Source organism: Podarcis gaigeae (assembly GCF_964106915.1).
Source record: "Podarcis gaigeae genome assembly, chromosome: 9".
Classification (NCBI taxonomy): Eukaryota; Metazoa; Chordata; class Lepidosauria; order Squamata; family Lacertidae; genus Podarcis; species Podarcis gaigeae.
In genome coordinates, this window is record NC_139685.1 from 69,095,306 (window position 1) to 69,118,625 (window position 23,320).

The window sequence follows — 23,320 nt, forward strand, 5'->3', positions numbered from 1 at the left end:
TTGCTTTCATCTGTTTAGACAGTTTTATATTCCATGCAATTGTTTTGCTTCAAGTGCCGGGGTACTAAGGACAGAATTGCAAGGGGGACTTGAATATAGTTGAGACCCGAGAAAGGATCTCTGCCACTCTACTGAAAGCCTTGAGATCTGAGAGGTCATCTGTCTTGGATGCTCTGGTTGAGATTCCTGCAGTGTAGGGGGTTGGACTAGAGGAAGAGAACAGCTGAGATACCTCAGTCAGCAGAGCTCAGAATTGTGGGTTTGAACCCCACATTGGGCAAAAGATTCCTGCATCGCAGGGAGGTTGGACTAGATGAACCTAGTGGTCCCTTCTAACTCTACAATTCCATGATTCTACTAACTCATATAAAGTTAGGATATTGGTTGATTTTGCTCAGTATTGGCAGCATCTAACAGTGTATGTTAGCAAGCAAGTTGTCTGCCTAACTTAGGTGCCGGTGTTTCAGCCGGAGAGCTGTGTTGGTTACTTTCCTACCCAATACTGAACGTTAAACAAGGCACTGAGAGCCCTGGAATCTAAGAGGCTACCAAAGGAAAGAATTAAAAGGAGCTAATAAACACTTCTTGAAAAGGCTGATGAATCAGGCTTCTTCAGCTAGATAGCAAGGGTCATCAGCGCAAAGTCTCATTTGGACTGGTGGAAATAACACATTACTGTATGAAGGACACACGTTGAGCTTATTGCTAACGATTGGTGATGCACGTATCTTCTGAAGGGGAAGGGAGAGGCTTAGTTTAGAACCATGAAATTGGAGCTGAAGAGAAGGGAAAATAGCGCTAAATCCAGAAGGCAGGACAGAGCAAGAATATTGGGGATGGGAGCCATGCAGAACATTTAAATCTTATGTACCAGAATCATCTGGTGTTAAAGACAACGGAGGACACAGCCAATTCATTTCAATTCAGGTCTTGTTTTTGTTTTGCTTACTATCCTTTTACCGTATTTTTTGCCCTATAGGACGCACCATCCCATAAGGCGCACCTAGTTTTTTGGGGGGGAAATAAAGGGAAAAAAATTATTTCCCCCCCCCCAGGCGCGGGGCTGAGGCGGCCCGAGCTTCCCCCGACCCCAGCCCCCAAACAGGCAGCTCTCTGCAAGCCGTGGGAGCCCAGCGCTGGCTCCCGCTGCTTGCGGAGAGGTCCGCGAAGCCTGGAGAGCGAGAGGGGTTGGTGTGCACCGACCCCTCTCACTCTCCAGGCTTCAGCAAAAGCCTGCATGCGCCCCATAGGACGCACACACATTTCCCCTTCATTTTTGGAGGGGGAAAAGTGCGTCCTATAGCGCGAAAAATACGGTACATTGCTCGTTTACATTACGTTAACATGTTTTCACTGTTTTCATCCGCTCTGCATACTTTGAAGAAAGGTGTAGAAAGCTATTTACACCAGGCCAAGCTATTTGTTCATGTAGACCTGTATTGTCTACCTTGACTGGAAGCAGTTCCCCAAAACATCAGGAAGAAAGAATTTTCCAGCTACCTGATCCTTTTAACTGGTGGTGCCACATATTGAACCTGACACCCTATGCATGCGACAACCACTGAGCCATGCATCACACTCTAATGATGGGATTATTAGTGGAGTTCTTCTTGCTTACCTTCATGAAGGCTAGAGACATGGGTTGTTGTTTATGGCTTTTAAAAACACAACACCTCGTTTCTCAGGATGTGAAATCCTGATAGCCAACACTTAAGTTTCTGCACAACTCTAAGGTGATGTGGTAGAGTTACGGAATACATGTCATTCTTGGTGGAGGGGGAAAGGAATACTTACTGTATTTTTCGCTCTATAAGACGCATATTTTCCCCTCCAAAAATTAAGGGGAAATGTGTGTGCGTCCTATGGAGCGAATGCAGGCTCCATGGCTTCGGTGATAGCAATGCGAAGCCTCAGAAGCGTAGTGGGAGCACTCGTGCCACACTCCGGAGGCTTCGGGTTGCCTTCACTGAAGCCTGGAGAGCGACAGGGTTCGGTGCGCACCGACCCCTCTCGCTCTCCAGGCTTCAAAGATAGCCACCTGAAGCCTCTGAAGTGGAGCGGGAACTCCCGCTGCGCTCTGGAGGCTTCGGGTTGCCATCACTTAAGGTGAAGGCAATGTGGGAGAGGAAGAGCTACACAGCACCCCTTCAGCGAAGCGGGAGGAGAAATGGAAGGGGCTCCGTTTCTCCTGCAGCTTCGCTGAAGGGGCGATGCGCAGAGAGGGGGAGAATATTTTTTTTTGTTCTCCCCCTCTAAAACAAGGTGCATCCTATGGTCAGGTGCGTCCTATAGAGCGAAAAATACAGTAAAAAGTGGGGAAACTGGGATGAGGGGGGGAAAGGAGATGATCACTAGTCTGGCTCTGTTCTGTGATTAAATCAGTTTCACCCTGGCCTACTGCCCCAAAGGACTAACCATCCATATAAAATGGACAAGGAGCAGGAAGTAATGCAACAATGGAAGATGACTAAACTTCCTAAATGCCTGGAAAGGTTGGTGTGCAGGAAGGCTAACCATCAAATGGGAAGCTTTGTGGCCTGGAGACAAACCGGGAATCAAATATAGATCTGGACACGTATTTTCCCTTCACATTTTTGAAAAACTTATATACAGATCATAGCTTACCTTTGTTGATTGTGCTTGAACAGTGAACGTTTCTGGTTCAGAGAAGTACTGTTGATGGCTGATCTTTAGGGAAAACTGCCCATTCCTACATGAACACCCAAAGAAAGTTATATAAATAGATGTTGCTTTTTGATAGGAATACGGGTGCACAGCATGATTCATCAACTACAGCAGAGGAGTTGTACAAAAAAAAAATATTTAATGCTCAAAAAAGGTGCTAAACCTTTTTGATCGGTGATAATAGCAGACTAGACTATATCAACCTTGGAAGCGTTCATTCTGATCTGTCAGTGCGGAGGTTATATGACATTGCCAGAGAGTGGTTGCTATTCTGCACTTTACAGAGCAATTTCCCATCACATTTCTTACTGGACTTTTTGCAGCTAGAAAAAGGATGGGATGATTGCCCTTGAAAGTGAGAGGTAACAGCCAAATTTTGCTGGAATAAACAGCCCATCTGGAAGAGCCCCTTGTGACCACAGCGAAAAATGGCTCTGCCATAGCGCCTTCAAGGCTGCATGCGTACACTGAGATTTCACCAGGCACTGCTGTCGTATTTTCAAGCCTCCCGCCTCAAAAAGAAATGAGTCTTGAGGACCAGAAACTTGCATGTTCTTAAATAAAAACTGTGATTCTCAGACCATTGCAGTCTGTACTTAGTTTAGTCTCAGTTACTGCACTTGTGCCCCAATCATATATCTGGTGGTATCACTTCAATTCTAATCTTTCCCTTCCTATTATTATTATTATTATTATTATTATTATTATTATTATTATTAAATCTGTATACAGCCATATACCCATAGATCTCAGGGCAGTTCACAACATAAAGTTACTATATAAAAATCACAAAATACGTTGTAAAAATAACAAAGACAACCTGATAATCCACCCTTCTACAACACATCTAAAAGGGCATTGGATATCAATCAGCCAAAGGCCTGGTTAAAGAGGTACGTTTTCGCCCGATGCCTCAAGGTGTATAATAAAGGCACCAGGCGAATCTCCCTGGGGAGAACACACCACAAGTGGGGAGCCACCAAAGAAAAGGCCCATTCTTGTGTTGCAAGCCTCTGGACCTCTCTTGGAAGAGGCACACAAAGAAGGGCATCAGAAGATGATCTCAGGGTCCAAGTAGGTTCATATGGAGAGAGGTGGTCCTTGAGGTATTGCAACTCCTACCCCACCCATCCACACAGATGTAGAGCAACTTTCCCATGCTATTCGGAAGCACCCTTGGGTAACTTCCTTGCACTCAGCGGCGTAGCACCCGGGGCAAGTAATTTGCGCCCCTAACCCAGTGGGCTCGACGGCTCCTTGGCGACGGCACCTACATGCTCTTTCTTCCCTGGCGAGAGCCCCGCGTCCTGGCAGCGGCGGTGGCATGTGCGTGTGTGTGGCTGGACTGGCTCTGGGGATTTAATCCACCGGGAAAGCCGCTCTTCCTCACCTTGCCGCTGGGAGAGCAGGGGCTCCGTCTGCGGCACGCTGCCCCCCTTTGCCGCCTCCTCCTCCACCGCCTCCTCCTTCCCTTCCCCGCCCTCTCCTCTTTCCCCTCCCCTCCCCCTGGCGGGCTCAGCACTCAGGGAGCCGCCGCTAGTAGAGGCAGCGGCCGCGGCAGCGGCAACACAGCCACCTCCACTCCACTCTCCCAAGCAGCAGCAGCGAGGCTTCTCTTTCCCCCGCGCTCTCCCGGAGCTGCCTCTTTTCTTTCCTTCTTCCCCTTTCTCCAAGGCTTTTCGCTTTCTCTCCTTAATTGATTCCCCCTCCACACCGCGGCGTTTCCTGGATGCTTCCCCCCCCCTTCCCCTCTCTCTCCTCCTCGCTCTGCTTGCCTTGCCCTGCCCTGCCCTGCCTGAGGGCGCCCTGAGGAGACTCCGCTCTCCTTTTTGACCAGGCGAGGTGGAAAAAAGGGGGGAAAGTCTCTTCCCGCCCCCTCGCCAGACTCCTTGCTCGGCTCGGCTCACTACCCAGAAGGGCAGTGGAGAGAGAGCTGCAATTACCATAAAGCTCCTCTCCCTCTGCTTCGCCAAGCTGTCAAAGCCCGGCAGCAGCGGCAACGGCAGCAGCAGGCGCAGCCAGACCCCCGCCAGCCAGCCCGCCCGCCCGCCCGGCTTCGTCTCCTTTTTTTGCCCGCGGCAGGAGGCTTTGCTCTCCCCCTTCCGCGACCTCCTCGCCAAGCCGAGCGAGCACGGGCTCCCTAACCCGTGGATTTAAGTAGGGGCAGAGAGCTGCTAGTGCGAGCGCGCCCCCCATGTTGCGCCCAGTGCGGCCGGGCCCCCCTGCACCCCCCACGCTACGCCACTGCTTGCACTGACAGCAAGAGATGTAAGCAAGCAGCAAATCACCTGGATTTCTTCTTATCATGCATGAAACGAACTCTCTGCCCCTTCACATCTTCCATGGTGAAACGGTCGCCCTGGCTCAACTCTGTCTCTTTCCCATCTGCCACAATCAGCAGTCTGCCGTTGGTGGGAGGGTCAACCACATGAAACAAGAAACCTTTTCCATCGCCAACGGGGCCTTCCAACTCCAGGGTGGAGAGGTCAATGGGCTTCACCTCACCAATTCCTACCTGGAGTGAACCATTTGCCCTGAGAACGGGAGTCTGCATGACAGCTGAACCGAAAAAACAAACAAAACAAAACACAGTTAATATGTAGACCTCGGCCTTTATTTCGCTGAAGATTTCTATATACCTTTTACAGTGCAGCTAACAGAAGTTGCAAAACTGACCACAATGCTTCCCCTGCCCATCTGCAACACAAAAAAATACACAACGCCTTATGTCCCATTTTTAAAAGAAAAAAATCCAGCAGTTTTCTAGATCTCTCTTCTGCCTTAAGTGAAATACATAGGTTCGTTGCAGTAGAGAACACCAGAAAAGAGAAAGTTGGATGTTTTTATAGTAGCAAAGCCACTAATTTTAGGTAATATACTAGGAAGTTATAGGTCTGAGAGTTCTGGTGCCTTTTATCAGAGATCCTCTTGCCCACACTTCTGTATATATACAACACACATATATTGAACTACAATTCCTATGGTTCAATAAGGTTGAGAAAGAGAAATGGATCTGACTGTTAAATCAGATTACCTGTGGTGTAGATTGATTGATTGATTGATTGATTATTATTACATTTCTATCCCACCTTTCCTTCAAGTCACTCAAGGTGTCATACGTGGTCCCGCTTTTTATCGCAACAACAACCCTGTGAGGTAGGTTGGGCTGTGAGACTATGACTGGCCCAAGGTCACCCAGCGAGCTGGATGGCTGAGTGAGGATTTGAACCTTGGCTCTCTCAGGTCCTATTTCAATGCTCTAACCACTACACCGCACTGTCTCTGATCACCAGCCCTCCTCACAACCCATGAGGTTCACTGTTACCTCATATGAACAGATGGGAAACTGTAAGTGAGAGAGTGACCCGTACTACCCGGGTGCCAAGGGGAGCGTTATGGGAAAATACTCACTTTCACACTCTCTGCTCCAGGGATTTCCATAGAAACCATGGCTGCAGTCAGAGACACAGCGGCTTTCCTGCAAAAACGTAGTGGAGTCGCAAACTCGGCACCGACTTGATTTGTCGCATTCCAAACATCCTTTGGGGCAGGCTAGCACGAAAAGGAAAGGAACAAGACTTTCAAATAAAGAACAAATGCTACCACTGCCGTTTTCTAGTCTCGGAAAACAAGGCCACAACTGTGTTATTGCTTTATTAATGGTCAACGAAACAAGAGTCCAAGCACAAACGGCTTGTTGAGCCAACATTGCCCTGAGCGTGGGGGGGTGAAGGGCTATGTAACAAACAGGACTCTCAGACTATAAAATCTTCTCATTCATTTCAGGAAGCACACATTCCTTTACATGTGGACACCAGTGTCTGGGCACATGAGCGCATGAATACACACACACACAAAGTTTGAGATCACACTTGATTGTGCCTCAGGAGCTCCTAAATCTGTGGTTGGCTTCGCAGTTAAGCTCACTAAGCAGCTATTGTTTTAAAGAATTACATTGTCTTAAATATGAAGAATGCCAAGGGACACATCTCCACGCTTTAACAAAAAGGGAGCCTGCTTGTTCAACATTTTAAAATTTTCTCCAGTTACTGTCGCTTCCAGATAATCTGTTTATTGAGCCTTCTTCCTGATTTCTTTGCACAGTGTTTGTGGTGAGGTTATACAACGCTACCAGTTTATTGAGGATTCACTCTGATTTACTTGTGAAGCTAAATGATGTTGCATCAAGCAATTGTTACCCCACAGCCTCCAGTGCATATCCCTGTCACTTTCTTTACTGCAACCCCCCCCCTCCCCAAAACACATTCTTTTTTGGAAACAGGTTTGTTGCTCAGGAGTGTCACTTTTGCCAGTATGCCACAGAATCCCACTCACAAAATAATGCCCCAAAGAAATTATTATGAAGGCCTGGGTGACCTGGAGGGTTTGGATGAGAAGGCAAAAATGTTTAGGCAGGATTATCAAACAGTAGAATGCTGATCTATTGGGTTAATTGTTTTGCGAGATTCACCCATCTCTCGATTGTAAAAGCCTCAAGGCACTTTACAAAAGAAGCATGAGCAGCTTGGACACCTGCAGCCAAGAGGCCGTCTGGTGTGAGCAAAGTTCAGTTGAGTAAGAACTTCCAAAAGCCAGGTATAAATCCACTTAAAGCAGATTCTTTGTCAGGCTTCCTCATCCTCGGCACTCCAGATGTTTTTGGCCTACAACTCCCATGATTCCTAGCTAGCAGGACCAGTGGTCAGGGATGATGGGAATTGTAGTCTCAAAACATCTGGAGGGCTGAGGTTGAGGAAGCCTGATCTATGCCAGCTGGCAGCAATTCCTAGAAATCTTCCAGGGATTGAGGCCCAGCCCTTCACGGTCTAGGACCCTCGTACCTACAGGACCGCCTCTCCCAGTATGCCCCACGGAGGACCTTAAGGTCCATAAACAGCAACACCCTAGAGGTCCCGGGCCCTAAGGAAGTCAGATTAGCCTCAACCAGGCCAGGGCCTTTTCAACACTGGCTCTGGCCTGGTGGGACACTCTGCCTCATGAGACCAGGGCCCTGCAGGATCTGATTTCTTTCCGCAGGGCCTGTAAGACAGAGTTGTTCCGCCTGGCCTTTGGCTTGGAATCAACTTGATCCCCTTCCCCTCTTTCCTTTCTCCTTCTGTGATGGAACTCTTATTTGGGGACTTCCCTGGCTTTTTTCTGGCCCACGAAGGACCAGTCTGGATAGTTGGCCTTGGTGAAGATTTGACGTTTTCATCCCCAAAAAGTTCTTGATTTGAGTTTCTATTGAAATGAGGCTGCATTTTAATGTTGTATTTTAATCTTGTTTTTAAGTTGATTCTTAATCAATTGTTTTATATCTGGTGTTAGCCGCCCTGAGCCCGGTTTTGGCTGGGGAGGGCGGGGTAGAAATTTATTTTTATTTTTTATTTTTTTATTATTATTACTATTATTATTATTATTATTATTACTACTACAGTGGTGCCCCGCAAGACGAACGCCTCGCAAGACGAAAAACCCGCTAGACGAAAGGGTTTTCCGTTTTGGAGGCGCTTCGCAAAACGAATTTCCCTATGGGCTTGCTTCGCAAGAAGAAAGCCCATAGGGAAATCTCCGGGGACCTCTTTTAAATGCTAGCGGTGGGGAGCAAAGCCTTCCCCCCCCCTCCGGCCTTCAGAAGAGGTCCAGGAAGGCCGGCGGGGGCCGAAAGGCTTTGCTCCCCACCGCCAGCATTTTAAAAGCAGTCCGGGATAGCAGGGAAGCGCTTCCCGCTATCCCGGATGGCTTTTGAAGGCAGGCGGCGGGGGGGGGAGCAAAGATTTTCGCCCCCCACCGGCCTTCCTGGACCTCTTCTGAAGGCCGGAGGGGGGGGGAAGGCTTTGTCCCCCCTGCCTGCCTTCCCGGGGGCTTTTAAATCGTCCCGGGACAGCGGATAATTCCTCCACTGTCCCGGGGCGATTTTAAAATGCTGGCGGGCAGCAGCGCTGCCGCCCGCCAGCATTTTAAGATCACCCCAGACAGCGGAGAAGTCCTTCACTGTCCCGGGGTTTTTAAAATGCTGGCGGGCGGCAGCGCTGCTGCCCGCGAAGCCTTCGCTGCCGCCCACCAGCATTTTAAAAACCCCGGGACAGCGGAGGACTTCTCCGCTGTCTGGGGTGATCTTAAAATGCTGGCGGGCGGCAGCGCTGCTGCCCGCCAGCATTTTAAAATCGCCCCGGGAAGTCTCCGCTGTCCCGGGGGCTTTTAAAATGCTGGGGGACGGCAGCGAATGCTTCGCTGCCGCCGGCCAGCATTTTAAGACCGCCCCGGGACAGCGGAGAAGTCTCCGCTGTCCCGGGAAGGCAGGCGGGGGGGGGGAGCAAAGACTTTCGCCCCCCACCGGCCTTCAGAAGAGGTCGGGGGACAGACTGTCCCCGGACCTGGTCTGAAGGAGGTTTCCATAGGAACGCATTAATTGATTTTCAATGCATTCCTATGGGAAACCGTGCTTCGCAAGACGAAAAACTCGCAAGACGAAAAGACTTGCGGAACGAATTAATTTCGTCTTGCAAGGCACCACTGTACTACTACCATGGAGCAGAGAGTGGGGGCTGCTTCAGGTGACAGAACTGGGGAGCGGGGAGCAGAGGTTGGCTGTTGGAGGACAAATATGATGGTGGACACTGTCCTGCTGCTAGTGTTGAAGTAGTTTTCTTATGTGGAATGGGAGGGGAGGGGGGCTATCTCCTTCCTTAGAGGTTTAAAAGAAGAGGTTGGATGGCCATCTGTCATGGATCCTTTAGTTGAGATTCCTGCATTGCAGGGGGTTGGACTAGATGACCATCGGGGTCCCTTCCAACCCTAAAATTCTATGATTCTATCGTATTCTTTGCTGATGCAGCAAAATGTCTTGGGCTGCCCTGCTGTAAGCCACACATATTCAGAGAACGAGTTCTCATCCTGAGATGAGTACAAAGTAAGATAAAGGATCAGAAGCTCTGCTACGGCTCTTCATGTCCTAAAGGTAAAGGTAAAGGAACCCCTGACCATTAGGTGCAGTCATGGCTGACTCTGGGGTTGCAGTGCTCATCTCGCTTTATTGGCCGAGGGAGCCGGCGTACAGCTTCCAATTCATGTGGCTAGCATGACTAAGCCGCTTCTGGCGAACCAGAGCAGCGCACAGAAATGCCGTTTACCTTCCTGCCGGAGCGGTATCCATTTATCTACTTGCACTTTGACATGCTTTCAAACTGCTAGGTTGGCAGGAGCAGGGACCGAGCAACAGGAGCTCACCCCGTTGCGGGGATTCGAACCGCCGACCTTCTGATCGGCAAGTCCTAGGCTCTGTGGTTTAACCCACAGCGCCACCCAGTTTTCAGAGACCAACAACATCAACAGGTTTGTTTAAGTGAAGCACATAAGCTGGAATATTATTTTATCCAGCCCATGGATTCTCGAGTCCTCTTTTTGCTCAGGCTGCTTACCTGTGAACTCAAGTGTGTTTTAAGCTTTAATCCCCTCATTGATATTCACCTGAGCACCTTTGCTCTCCGTGGTCTGCATAAAACTGCTTCCCACATGTCGAGACGCACTGGGATCCCATGAGGAGAAACGGGGATTCACAGAGGGCACATTCACTCGGGGCACGGCACTGCAGGCAGCGGTCATCATCACATCCTAGAAAACACGCGCAAATAACTTAGGAACGAATTCCTCTAGACCTAAACGCAGGGCACAGTTCTGTATCTCGTGATCTGATTACACCCTGACCAAGGCAGCATACACAGTCAGCTCATTTTGTCCTTACAATACACTCGCAGGGCATGGCATATCCAAGGTCACACAGTGAACTCTATAGCTGAGCAAGATTTTTTGTTTTTTATATAATTTTTATTACATTTCTGTTTTACAATTTAGAATATTCATTTAAGCAACCTTAAAATATCAAAAACCTCCCTTCTTCTCTATCCATGGTTCATTTTGCATGACATAAACCCCTGGATATTTTATATAAACCAAACCATTCAGTATTCCATTATTACATCCATCAAAACTTATTTACACTGTTGAATTTATCTTAATGCTGCCAACGTTTTCAAGTGTACACAATCCCCCCTATTTTTTTTTTAAATCCAATCTTCTTTAAACCTATGTTCTTCTTGTTCTCTTATTCTGTGTGTTAGGCCTGCAAGCTGCACATATTCCATCAGTTTAAGTTGCCATTCTTCTTTAGTTGGGACCACGCTCGTCTTCCATTTTGGGGCTAACAAAACACGGGCCGCAGTAGTGGCATACATAAATAACCTTTTTTGACACCTGGGAAGCTGAACAAGAATTTGCACTTGGATTGTCTACATCGAAGCGCAACATTCTAGCTACTGCGGGGTGTACAAATGTGCGTATGTATGTGCATGCATAGACACACACAGAGAGAGACAAAAATATTGAGTATAATAGATGCTACCGGATGATTAGAGCTGGCAGGACAGAAGCCACTCAACACAAGCAGACAGCGCTGAGTTCCTAGCTCAAGTGTAGGTGGACATTGCCTCAGGGTCCCAGTTTTTGGCCTTAGGAGAACTCATTCAGGCAATGCACCAGCTGGGCATGTTTAGCCTGGAGAAGAGGAGGTTAAGGGGTGATATGATAGCCATGTTCAAATATAGAAAAGGATGTCACATAGAGGAGGGAGAAAGGTTGTTTTCTGCTGCTCCAGAGAAGCGGACACGGAGCAATGGTTCCAAACTACAAGAAAGAAGATTCCACCTAAACATTAGGAAGAACTTCCTGACAGTAAGAGCTGTTTGACAGTGGAATTTGCTGCCAAGGAGTGTGGTGGAGTCTCCTTCTTTGGAGGTCTTTAAGCAGAGGCTTGACAACCATATGTCAGGAGTGCTCTGATGGTGTTTCCTGCTTGGCAGGGGGTTGGACTCGATGGCCCTTGTGGTCTCTTCCAACTCTATGATTCTATGATTCCTGTCATCCTTGGGGTGTGACATTCCTGCAGTCTCTCCTGCTCCACAACTATGCAGGAGCATGTGGCTGCAGAACAGGCTGCAGGCCCTTTAAATAGTGCAAACAGGTCTCCCAAGGTGGAGCCACTGTAAGGTCCAGACATGTCAACTTTTTAAGGCTTCAGATGACTCTTAAGCCTTTGCTGAGAGAGCATCTTCCCAAGTGCAGATATAAGGTCCTACTGGGAGCTGTCCAGGGTGCTGATCTGCCTGGACCTAGACAGGGCTTTGTATCCATTACCACTTTCCTTCAAGATCCCAAGCCTCAGAAGAACATTATAGATATATGCCAGCTTAAATGCCGTTGTAGGTCTTGAGGCGACAGCGCAAATTTGCGGCGAAGGTTTTCTGAGTAACGGGCTCTTTACTGTGCCTGTATGTCCTAAATCACAACAGACAGGCACTGTAAACCCAAAACGCTGTAAGCATAGCAGGGATCACATTGACAGGTCTCATTTGAAGGCAGAACTGGCACTCCGAATAGGATATCTCTGTCACTACAGTCAGATGGTGTCAGGCCCAGAATTCACAGATTCAGACCATGAATCTGTAGGCTGAGGTGTGTCAGGAGGGGATTCACTCAGGAGAGCCCACCACCAAGCTCAAGCCAAAGTGAGGAATTACTGAAACATCAGTAGGTTGAAACAGGTCATATAGCAAGCTCTGAACTATAGGAAAGCTTCCAAGCTTGACTTTCTCTCTGGTATCAGTGAGAACAGAAACCTGTTGTTGCTGCAGTTGATGCTCCCAGTTCTGGCCACCAAGCAAATCTGTCCCACTTCTCATTTGTATTAGTATTATGTATTTCATATGTACCCCACTTTCCTCCAAGGAGCTCAAGGAAGCATACATGGTTCTCCCCCTCCCCATTCTAGACTCACAACATCCCTGTGAAGTAGATCAGATTGAAAGACTAACCCAAGGCCACCCAGTCAGCCTCATGGATGTGCAGAGATATGAATCTGGGTATTCCAGGTCCTGTGGAACACAGGTGGCGCTGTGGGTTAAACCACAGAGCCTAGGGCTTGCCGATCAGAAACTCAGTGGTTCGAATCCCCACAACGGGGTGAGCTCCCATTGCTCAGTCCCAGCTCCTGCCAACCTAGCCATTTGAAATCACTTCAAAAAAAGTGCAGCTCCGGCGGGAAGGTAAATGGCATTTCCGTGCGCTGCTCTGCTTCGCCAGAAGCGGCTTAGTCATGCTGGCCACATGACCCGGAAGCTGTACGCCGGCTCCCTCGGCCAATAAAGCGAGATGAGCGCCGCAACCCCAGAGTCGGCCATGACTAGACCTAATGGTCAGGGGTCCCTTTACCTTTTACCTATTCCAGGTCCTAGCTCAGCACTCTCACCAACACACCCAACTGGCCGACTTTGGTCCATCTCACTTTGCCTTGGGGAGGCCCTTAATCCAGGCTTGCCTTCTCCTTGTAACCTGTTCCCTGACTTGGCAGCAACCTCATTTGGCAAGTAGAGGCACCAGGGCAGGAACGGAGAACCCAGGTCCACAGGTTAGCAAGATTTCACCCAACCCTCTTAAGGCTCCCCACCTCTGCACTAGTGAATCAGGTAATCTAATCCCTTGGCACTGCCACTCACTACATTGATACTGCCTCCTTATATTGTGCACATGCATGCACCACATACACCGAGAACCTCAGTCCCAGTGGCCAAATCCAGCCCACCAGACCTCTCTGTTTGGTCCTTGTGTCTCTACTCCATCCCACAGGGCACAAGAGTGACTTTGGCTGACCGGGAAGCCTCCTTGAATTGTGATAATGCCTCTTCCTTGCCTGGAAGAAGGATGGGGTGGAAACCTCTGACTTCTGCCTTACAGCAATGCAGCCTACTCTACACAAATAAGAGTCAAAGGATCATAGAACTGTACAGTTGAAAGGAATCCCAAGTCCCAATCCCTAGTCCAACCCCCTGGAATGCAGGGGGAAAGGTCTGCCCACTTTCGCACCTGGCCCCGCCCACTACAAATATGCGGCCCTCAAAAAGTTGCCAATGGTGGAATGCTGCCCTTGGGTTGTAAAAGATCTCTCACCCCAGTCATGGACTGCTACATTCCCGTGAAGGAATGTGGACAGCACAGCAACTGTTTGGCATGCCCTTCTCACCAATGAGGGACGTGGGTAGTGCTGTGGCTTAAACCACAGAGCCTAGGGCTTGCCGATGGAAAGGTTGGTGGTTCGATTCCCCGCGATGGGGTGAGCTCCCGTTGCTCGGTCCCTGCTCCTGCCAACCTAGCAGTTCAAAAGCACGTCAAAGTGCAAGTAGATAAATAGGTACCGCTCCGGCTGGAAGGTAAACGGCGTTTCCGTGCGCTGCTCTGGTTCACCAGAAGTGGCTTAGTCATGCTGGCCACATGACCTGGAAGCTGTACGCCCGCTCCCTCGGCCAGTAAAGCGAGATGAGCGCCACAACCCCAGAGTCGTCCGCGACTGGACCTAATGGTCAGGGTTCCCTTTACCTTAACCTTTTTTCTCACCAATAGCATGAGCTCGCCCCCTTCTCCTTGTGTCCTTTACCGCCCAGTCCAAAGCAAAATCTCGACTGGTCTTGCAAAGTGGCAGAGGACCCACCCCACTGACTTGTCTCAAATGGGGGCACAAGACACCATCTGTCCAGCAAGGAATTAGTGAACTTCCATAGCAGTATCTGACAGAGGTCGTTTGTGGAGGGCGTCCTCGAGAAAGGAAATCAAGTACACTCACCCTGCAGGCAAAGAAGCAGAGACTTACTTTGGCAAGTGTCGGATTCCTTGTAGAAAGCAGGAGGGCATCGCTCCACACAGGAACCTTCGTGGAGAATGTATCCCTCCATGCACTGCAAGCAATCGGTGCTCTGGGGACCACTACAAGCGTTGCAGCTCCAGTCACACTCTGGAATACAAAGAAGGAAGAAAATACACACACATCCTAAGCAAAGCCCACGGTCTGCTCGGCTTCCACCCACCCATTTTAACATACCAAACGGTACTGACTGCAGATGCATTGAAGGGCAAAGAAAGAACAGCGGAACAGAGGCAAGGCAGGAGAGAAAATGCCTAAGGAGATGTTCTTAGAATAACACAGATCTTTCTCTGGGGTTTAACATTTCCCAATTATGTCAAACATGGACACAGGAGGCTGCTTTTCAAAGGTCCAGTCAGGCAGTCGCAACGGCTGCTCCCTCGAGGTCCTTGCAGTTGCTGTCGGCTGACACTGCTCCATGGCGTCTCCTGCCACGGTTAAACCGTAAATCTCTTATCTTCCACTCCTGCGGACTTCTGGGATTTCCCCGCAAGCGCTGCTAATTAAGCAGGCCGAATCAATGACGAAGGTGACATTGCCCTGAAGTCAAAAGGAATTTTGGAAGAGAGCGTGGCAAAGTTAATAACAGGGAGGCAGGGACATCTCAGCCGCGCTGCTCCAGGCAGCTGCTGGGTACCTCCTGGGAGACGCATGCAATAACTGTGAGAGAACCACGCTACTGTGAAAAGAGCTGAGCATTTATTCAGCACCAACAGAGCGCCATGTGCTATACATCAGGTGTGGGCTTAAGAACCTAGGAACAGCTCTGTTTGATCCAACCAAAGTCCAGCATCCTGTTCTCAGGGAGGCCAACCAGAAGGTTATGGGATGCCTGTAAGCAGGACCAAAGAACAACAGCCCTCTCTACACCTGCGGTTCCCATCAAAGGCTTACTGCCTCCATCTAGCAGTCAGAACTATTGGATCTAATCTGCTCTTAACTAGGCAGAGGGCCTTCTTGGTAGTGGCGCCCACTATGTGGAACGCCCCCCCCCCATCAGATGTCAAGGAAATAAACAAATATCTGACTTTTAGAAGACATCTGAAGGCAGCCCTGTTCAGGGAAGTTTTTAATGCTTGAAGTTTTATTCTGTTTTTAGTGTTCCATTGGGAGCCACCCAGAGTGGCTGAGGAAACCCAGCCAGATGGGTGGGGTATAAATAATAAAATTATTGTTATCATTTACTAGAACCTAAGGATCTATTAACCAGGGCCATGTGTACAATTGTGAAAGTAATGTGGTTAGAATAAAAGACAAGGTGGCTCTGAGCATTCTGAGATTAGGATTTTGTTTTCAGCACCAGAACTCAGCTGAACTCAACCTCCAGTCCTTTCACATAGAAGTCTGTTCCTGGATAACTTGCTTCATTCCAGCAGATTAATTTCAGAAGAAAAAGCTGCTTTCTTGCTGCTTAAACCTTGGGTGATCTACTGCTAATCGCCCAGAGATGTTGTCAGGAGACCCCAGCCTACCTTTCGCAAACCCCTGCTGTGCAATACAGAGAAGTGAAGTGGACTACAATCCCCAGGATGCGATATTGGTGAAGGAAATGGCGATGGAGGTGTGGAACGGGAGAGAAGCTAGCACAGGATATAGCAATCACAAAAGTCCTAGAGGAACAGGGTGGCATGGCCCTGCCATAGAGATAGAAGCTGTCCTAGTCAGGTGTTACACAGACCCAGAGAGGATGATGAGGGAGCCCTGCTGAGTCTAAGAATAGCCCCTTCTCCAAGCTTAAGAAGGGGGGCTGTTGTAAAAGGAAACCAGGAAAGCACTGGCACTCTAGTTTTCCAGACCTCAAGGTGAGCCAAGGTGCAAAAAACATATGTGCAGTAAGAAGTTGGAGCTGTCCTTGGGTGCCCTGGGAAGAGAAACTTGAGCAGAGCAGAAACGGTGAGAGTGGGCATAAGAGAAGGAGAGAGGGGACATGGGGACACTTTACAAATTGACGTTGCCCCTTAGCTGCAGCATTTAGAACTATTTGTCATGTTAGATGGCTGGCATCACGCTGCAAGTCTGTGCAACACCATCCCACTTCCTGGAAGGCACTCTCAGTGGTGCTGAAACAACGTCTGCATAGCTCCTCTCCATGGTAAGTAGTTCTGGGTGCTGCAGCTAGATCAGAGATCACTTGTCAAGGGGGCGAGGGGGCTCTTTTAACCAGTGCCAAAGCAAAAGTATTTCTCCCATGGAATCTACACCCTCCAGTCACATGAAACATCAGCTCAGTACTCCTTTTGAAAATCCTGAGCTCCTTCTCCAATATACATCAGGAAAAAATACAGCCCGCGAACTCCGGAAGATTTATTTTACATTCTAGGTTAGCTTGGGAACCAGGGTAGGATTTTAGGATTATAGATGGATGCCAATTTTGGTTTCTTTCCGTTTCTCCCTTTTTCAGCCTTAAGTTCAGCTCTCTGCATTTCTCCATCGGTTTGCGTCTTTTTAAAAGCCACCATGAAAATTCACCAGCATTTTAGTGCAAATTTCTCCTGATCTATTTGTACCCTGATATGCACATTTTTGCAAACAATTTCCCCAATGTAATGCATTTTTGCATGCTATTTTCACTAGTTTGCACTCTAATGCATGCTTCCCCCAATACACACATTTCTGAACATCTTGTTCGGTTCTGCATCACAAAATTCAGAGAAATGCAAATTTCAAAGAGAAACCTGTTTCGGTTCCTGTGTTGTTTCAGGAAGTGCAAATTAGGACGTTTCATATTGAAATGGGAACTGAACTGAATTTCTTCCCCACCCCTAATTAGGATAATAGTAAAAATTAGCAGGTTGCTGTATTCTGTCTGGGGCCAAGGGGGGGAGAGCTGTCCTTCTTGACTCCCCCCTGATTTCACTGCCAAACAGTTTGCAGTGAATTTTGAATTCCACACATCTCTATATGATCATATCCTGCTGTGACATGAAATGAGTCTAGAGCCTTTTACGAGTCCTGGGATCAAGTTCCTTAGCTTTAACTTTCTTCCACCTTGGATAGTTAAAAAGAGTCCCAGTGTTTCAGGTTAGTTAATTATACAGCAAGCCTTCTGAGGGTGAGGCACAGTGATCTTTGATGGTGGTGCATTTGCAATGTAGCTTTATACAAATTTAATAAATAATAATAACGAAGGTGTGAAAAGGGAAAGAAGAAAATATTCACATTGGGCCTGATTTTCTTGCTCAGAAAACACAAATGTGGAACCGGCAGGATGTGCTGAAGGCTTGTTCCTTCAAAGTTCTCTCTTGAAATATGTATGTTCAGCCTTGCAATATTTATAAATCAGAGAAAACTCCAGCAAATATACAAAATCTTATATAAATGTTAAAGGGGAGGAGGAGGGATTTAGCAAATTAAGCTCACCCATCAATCGACTGAACCGCTAGCTGAGCAAATGGCAAATCTTGACCCTCGGAAGAGAGTTTGATGGCTCACTTACTCAATCATTTACGAGAGAAGGATTTGCAGTAATCTTGTTTTTCACTGGGAGCAGAATCCCATGAAAGCAGATAACCAGGGGAGCGAGGGGAGCAGCAAAGATAGGAAGGATGGGGTTTGGAAGGAGAGAGTGAAGAAGGCTTCGCTGTGACTTAAACTAGACTCTTAACCATTGTTACTGTGATCCAAGACGAGAGCATCTCTCTGTTTCTTTCACCTTTGCAGGTCTTGGTGGAAAAGTCCAGGTAATACTGTGGAGCGCAGCTGTCATCCTGGCATTCGCCAAAGAGCAGGACATGGGACGGGTCTTTGCAGGATGTGCAACGGGTCCCCGAATCACAGCTCAGGCACTGACTACTGCAAGCTGTAGAGGAAGATAAAAAGCAGGATGACTGATTGCAGTTATTTTTAACGGCTGGAGCACAATCGCCGCTAAGAACACGAGCTGGGAGGTCTCCGGTTTAAAGCAAGCTTCAGCCACCAGCCTGAGACAAGCCATTATCTCTCGGCCTACCCATCTGCAATATGGGAACAATAAGTGTCTGAAATGCTAGAACAATGATGATTGACTGAGCTATTGTACTTAGAGCACTTTGAACACTTCAAACAGCTACAAAACTATACAAAGTGAGGGAAAGTGGCTAGGGAGAGGTTGGGTGGACACAGGCAGAGAAAGAGTTATTCAATCCTGCAGTGCTACAAACTCCAACCATCCTGCCCAACGCTGAGTCCAGACCACAAATAACTTTCCCAATGGGTCAACAGCTATTCATACACACACACACACACACACACACACACACACGTTTCCCCTCCTCCATGACACAGAAGTAAATAACACATTCAGGAAGAGAGGTATGTACTTCTCTGTAATTTTTGTGAGTCGTCTACTGAAACCCTTCCTCAGTTGCCTTTTCCCTGGGAAATTCAGCCACAAGAGAGACAAATTCTTCAATGAAGTCACCTGGGCTTTAGCACAACCCTACCCAAAGAGGTCCAACTCACACCCACACAGCAATTCTTTCGGCGCCAGGCTAAAACATTTTTCTTTAATTTGCCCAGGTGTTTCAAATGCTCTCTATACTCCTAAGCCTGCATAAGGGCCCAATCTGCTCTTTTTTGTCATTTATTTTTGTTGTTATTGTGCTATGATGTAAATAACTTATTATATGTCTATTTCACTGCCCTGGAATCCAAGTCAGATGAAAGGTGCCGTACAAAGCTTTTAAATCAATAAATATTGAACCATTTATTGTTGCCTCCTTTCCATCGTCTCCCTCCAAGGTGGTTCAAATGTTCATGCAGCTCTCTTATGAGGCGAGAATGTAGAAAAGGGACTGCTTCTTTGATTAAAACAGCCCACATATCAGAAACTCCCTGCATGAAGAAAGCTAGCACATCAGGGGAAAGTCCTGACATTAAATAGTCCAGGTGGACTATGCTACATTACCTTGCTAAATGTTTGAATAGATTCCCATTGAAGAGCCAAGAAGGGAACTATTAGAGTTAATGCAGCTCTAGGGTTTTTATGTCTGGGTATTTTTTGCCCCTTAAGGGCACACAAATCTTCATCCACCGAGACAACACCTCCCCACAACCCTCCATCTAAAATCTCTTATATACCTAATTTTCTATGCTGCGGCATCTGACTCATTTTGTGTCACAAGCCTTAATTAATTCACATTTGCAACACATCTAAGAAGCTGTGTGGATTAACAGAGTGAAGAAGTAGCTAATAATTAGATGTTTGATGAGGCACATTTGCAAACCTCAAAATATACCAGTGACACATTATTCAAAATGACAAAGAAAAGGCAAAATAAATTTGCAATGTAAGCTAGTTAAGACAGAGCTGTCTTTACACTGCATGTCTTATTAACATTACTTATTAACATGAAGTGTTGTTTTTTAAAATGCAAACCTGTTTTGTGAAGTGTCTTAAATATAAATGTTAAGTTAATTCCCCCATTTCAGCTATTTCTCCCTGCCCCTTAAAAACTCTTCCCCCACCCCAGTTAGGGAGGCTATTTCAAGGCTGATATGCTTGGATCTGAATCACAGCAACTTAGAACCATAGAATTTTAGAGTTGAAATGGGTCCCGTGGATTATCTAATCCAGGCATGGCCAAACTTGGCCCTCCAGCTGTTTTGGGACTACAATTCCCATCACCCCTGACCACTGGTCCTGTTAGCTAGGGATGATGGGAGTTGTAGTCCCAAAAACAGCTGGAGGGCCAAGCTTGGCCATGCCTGATAACCCCCTGCAATGTTGATTTAAATAATATTTCCGTTTTTTCTTTGTTTAAGCAACAAACAGATAAAGCAAGAAGCAGAAAGACGTACGTTTGCAATGCTGGTTCTCATCCCTGTAGAACCCGAGGAAGCAGGCCGAGACGCACGTGCCGATGTGAGAGAGAACAAGGTTCGAATCGCAGGAGGTGCAGGAGGAAGGCCCCTCGCCTCGGCAAGTTCTACACGAAGCGTCACACTCTGGAGAGGAAAGACATTGTGGAAACGTACATCTGTGAGAAGCAGCCTCTCTGCAAACAGGCCATTAACAGCATCACCATAACTCTGTGCATCAGGGAGAAAAGTGTGTTGGGTTTAGAGCGGAGGAGGCTGCATTCAAATCCTGGTTCAGCCATGAAGCTCACTGGGCAACCCAGGTATAATAATAATAATAATAATAATAATAATAATAATAATAATAATTTTTTATTTATACGCCCATCTGACTGGGTTTCCCCAGCCACTCTGGGCAGCTTTCAACAGAATATTAAAATACAATAACCTATTAAACATTAAAAGCTTCCCTAAACAGGGCTGCCTTCAGAAGTCTTCTAAAAGTCTGGTAGTTGTTTTTCCCTTTGACATCTGGTGGGAGGGTGTTCCACAAGGCAGGCGCCACTACCGAGAAGACCCTCTGCCTGGTTCCCTGTAACTTGGCTTCTTACAGCGAGGGAACTGCCAGAAGGCCCTTGGCACTGGACTTCAGAGTCCAGGCAGAACGATGGGCATGGAGATGCTCCTTCAGGTATACAGGGTTGAAGGCATTTTTTCCAGATGCTACTCACTTTGACACTCCCCGCCAGCCTTGTAATATCCCATGGGGCACTCAGGCAAGCAGCGCTCTCTCAGGAGCAAATGATGGAGGTTTTGGCACTTCAAGCAGATGCTTCCCGTGTCCTGGAGATCTGCCACGCACTGTGCACACGAAGGGTGGCAATCTGCAGAAAGGAGAAGATAACGGTGGCATGAACGTGAGATAGGTCTATGAGACCGCTGCCCAAAGCACAGCACAGTCATAGGAATGTACGAAGAGCCGACTGGATCAGGCCAACAGCTCACCTGGTCCAGCATCCTGTTTTCACAGTGGCTGAGCAAATGCCTGCAGGAAACCCGTAAGCAGGATCTGAGCACAAGAGCAACTCTCCCCACCTGTGGTTCTAGCAACTGGGATATCAGGCTATGACCATCACAATGTTTCAGAAGCTTCTGCCATACGCTTTGGTCTTGCCGTGTTGATCTTGGCCTGTTTAAATAGCTAAATGGATACTTTTCTCCAAGGGATGAAAATCTGGGATGTTTATGGATAGCTATAGCAAGGACGTGGGTGACGAGTGAAAAGTGGGTGATGCTGTGGTCTAAACCACAGAGCCTAGGGCTTGCCGATGGGAAGGTCGGCAGTTCAAATCCCCACTACGGGGTGAGCTCCCATTGCTCAGTCCCAGCTCCTGCCAACGTAGCAGTTCAAAAGCATGTCAAAGTGCAAGTAGATAAATAGGTACCGCTCCGGGGGGAAGGTAAATGGCATTTCCATGTGCTGCTCTGGTTCACCAGAAGTGGCTTAGTCATGCTGGCCACATGACCCGGAAGCTGTTTGCTGACAAATGCTAGCTCCCGCGGCCTATAGAGCGAGATGAGCACACAACCCCAGAGTCGTCCGCGACTGGACCTAACAGTCAGGGGTACCTTTACCTTATAGCAAGGAGAGAATCATTCAGTGGAAACGGGAGGCGGGGGGGTATTAGATTGGAGGGGGTGAGTAGATATTCATGTAAAAAATAGTTATTAAAGATGCATTGACTTGATTAATTGAATTTCTATATTTGTTTGTGCATTGTAAACATGGAAGAAGAAGAAAGAGGCAGATTGCCTGTTCAGTGTAGAAGTAGCATCAGACTGGGCTCTTAGGCTGTTGAAGTAGACAATTAACAGCAATTGCCAGACTCAGTGTGGCTTCTCTTCCCTGCTTCCCTTATGTTCATCCTGCTTTTATTATCAAGCATTGAGGTGTTGAACACATTTCCTTCCCCTCCCAAGGCTTGTGCCTTGCTTCAATGCCTTGGAGATTCCTGTTCTGCCTTCCCTAACGAGCACAGAAAACGTTTGGCCTGAGAGGGCTGCTTGGATGCTCAGTTGCCTTTTTGGATTTCTCCTTGCCAAAACCACTCTGTCACTTGGAAACTATTTCTAAAAGCACGGCAAATGTCCAGGGTTGGTACCGATATGAGATAAGGCGGTGAAACTGCCTTCAGGTGCCACATTTCCTTCAAAGCAAGCTAAGTCTGAGCCTCCTATAATACTAAATCAAGTATGCTTTATTAAACCAAGGCTTAGCATTATGTGTGCACCGTGCCCAGCACCTAGAAGAAGAAGAAGAAGAAGAGAGGAGAAGGAGGAGGAGTTTGGATTTGATATCCCGCTTTATCACTACTTGAAGGAGTCTCAAAGCAGCTAACATTCTCCTTTCCCTTCCTCCCCCACAACAAACACTCTGTGAGGTGAGTGGGGCTGAGAGACTTCAAAGAAGTGTGACTGGCCCAAGGTCACCCAGCAGCTGCATGTGGAGGAGCAGGGAAGCAAACCCGGTTCACCAGATTACGAGTCCACCGCTCTTAACCACTACACCACACTGGCTCTCATGGTTTGCTTACTACCAACAAACCAGGATCTGAAGCCATGGTTTGCTGTTGACTTACAAACCCTGGTTTGTTTTAACTATAGCTTGCCATTATGCGTGAACTGATTGATTTGCAAAGCCCTTAACAACTTGGGTCCACGATACCTTAAAGTCCACCTGAGCCTTAATATCAGAGCTTAAATGCTAAGGTTTGTTGGAGGAATGCTGTTAACTCTCCAACGTGTGAATGAGGCCCACTTGCCATCTAAAGAAATCAAGCACTCTATATGGCTGGTCCAGCAATGTGGAATGCCCCCCCCCATTGGAAACCCACCAAACACCCTCTTTTTTATTTTTAGACAGCTTCTGAAGACTTTCTGGTATCAACCAGCTTTTTGGGCTGGATGCGTTTCACGCGAGTGGCGAGCTTCTTATACCGTTTTCTGCTTTTATATTTTTCTTGTGTTTATATTTGCTGTTGGCCACATAAGACATTTCCTACACAGGCTAGATGTATATAAACATTTTTTATAAATAAAACAGAAACT

General features: G+C 47.6%; 1 protein-coding gene across 1 annotated transcript in view; it reads right to left on the reverse strand.

The window, feature by feature from the left end:
• FRAS1 (Fraser extracellular matrix complex subunit 1) overlaps positions 1-23,320 on the reverse strand; it is a 356,176-nt gene that overhangs the window by 107,594 nt on the left and 225,262 nt on the right. Inside the window, exons 20-27 of the mRNA XM_083756149.1 lie at positions 20,944-21,096; positions 20,213-20,359; positions 18,087-18,233; positions 14,384-14,524; positions 10,156-10,299; positions 6,097-6,237; positions 4,974-5,244; positions 2,626-2,710 (exon numbers count right to left, since the gene is read on the reverse strand). Of these exons, the coding sequence (XP_083612275.1) occupies positions 2,626-2,710; positions 4,974-5,244; positions 6,097-6,237; positions 10,156-10,299; positions 14,384-14,524; positions 18,087-18,233; positions 20,213-20,359; positions 20,944-21,096 (1,229 nt within the window). The remainder of the gene's footprint in view (positions 1-2,625; positions 2,711-4,973; positions 5,245-6,096; positions 6,238-10,155; positions 10,300-14,383; positions 14,525-18,086; positions 18,234-20,212; positions 20,360-20,943; positions 21,097-23,320) is intronic.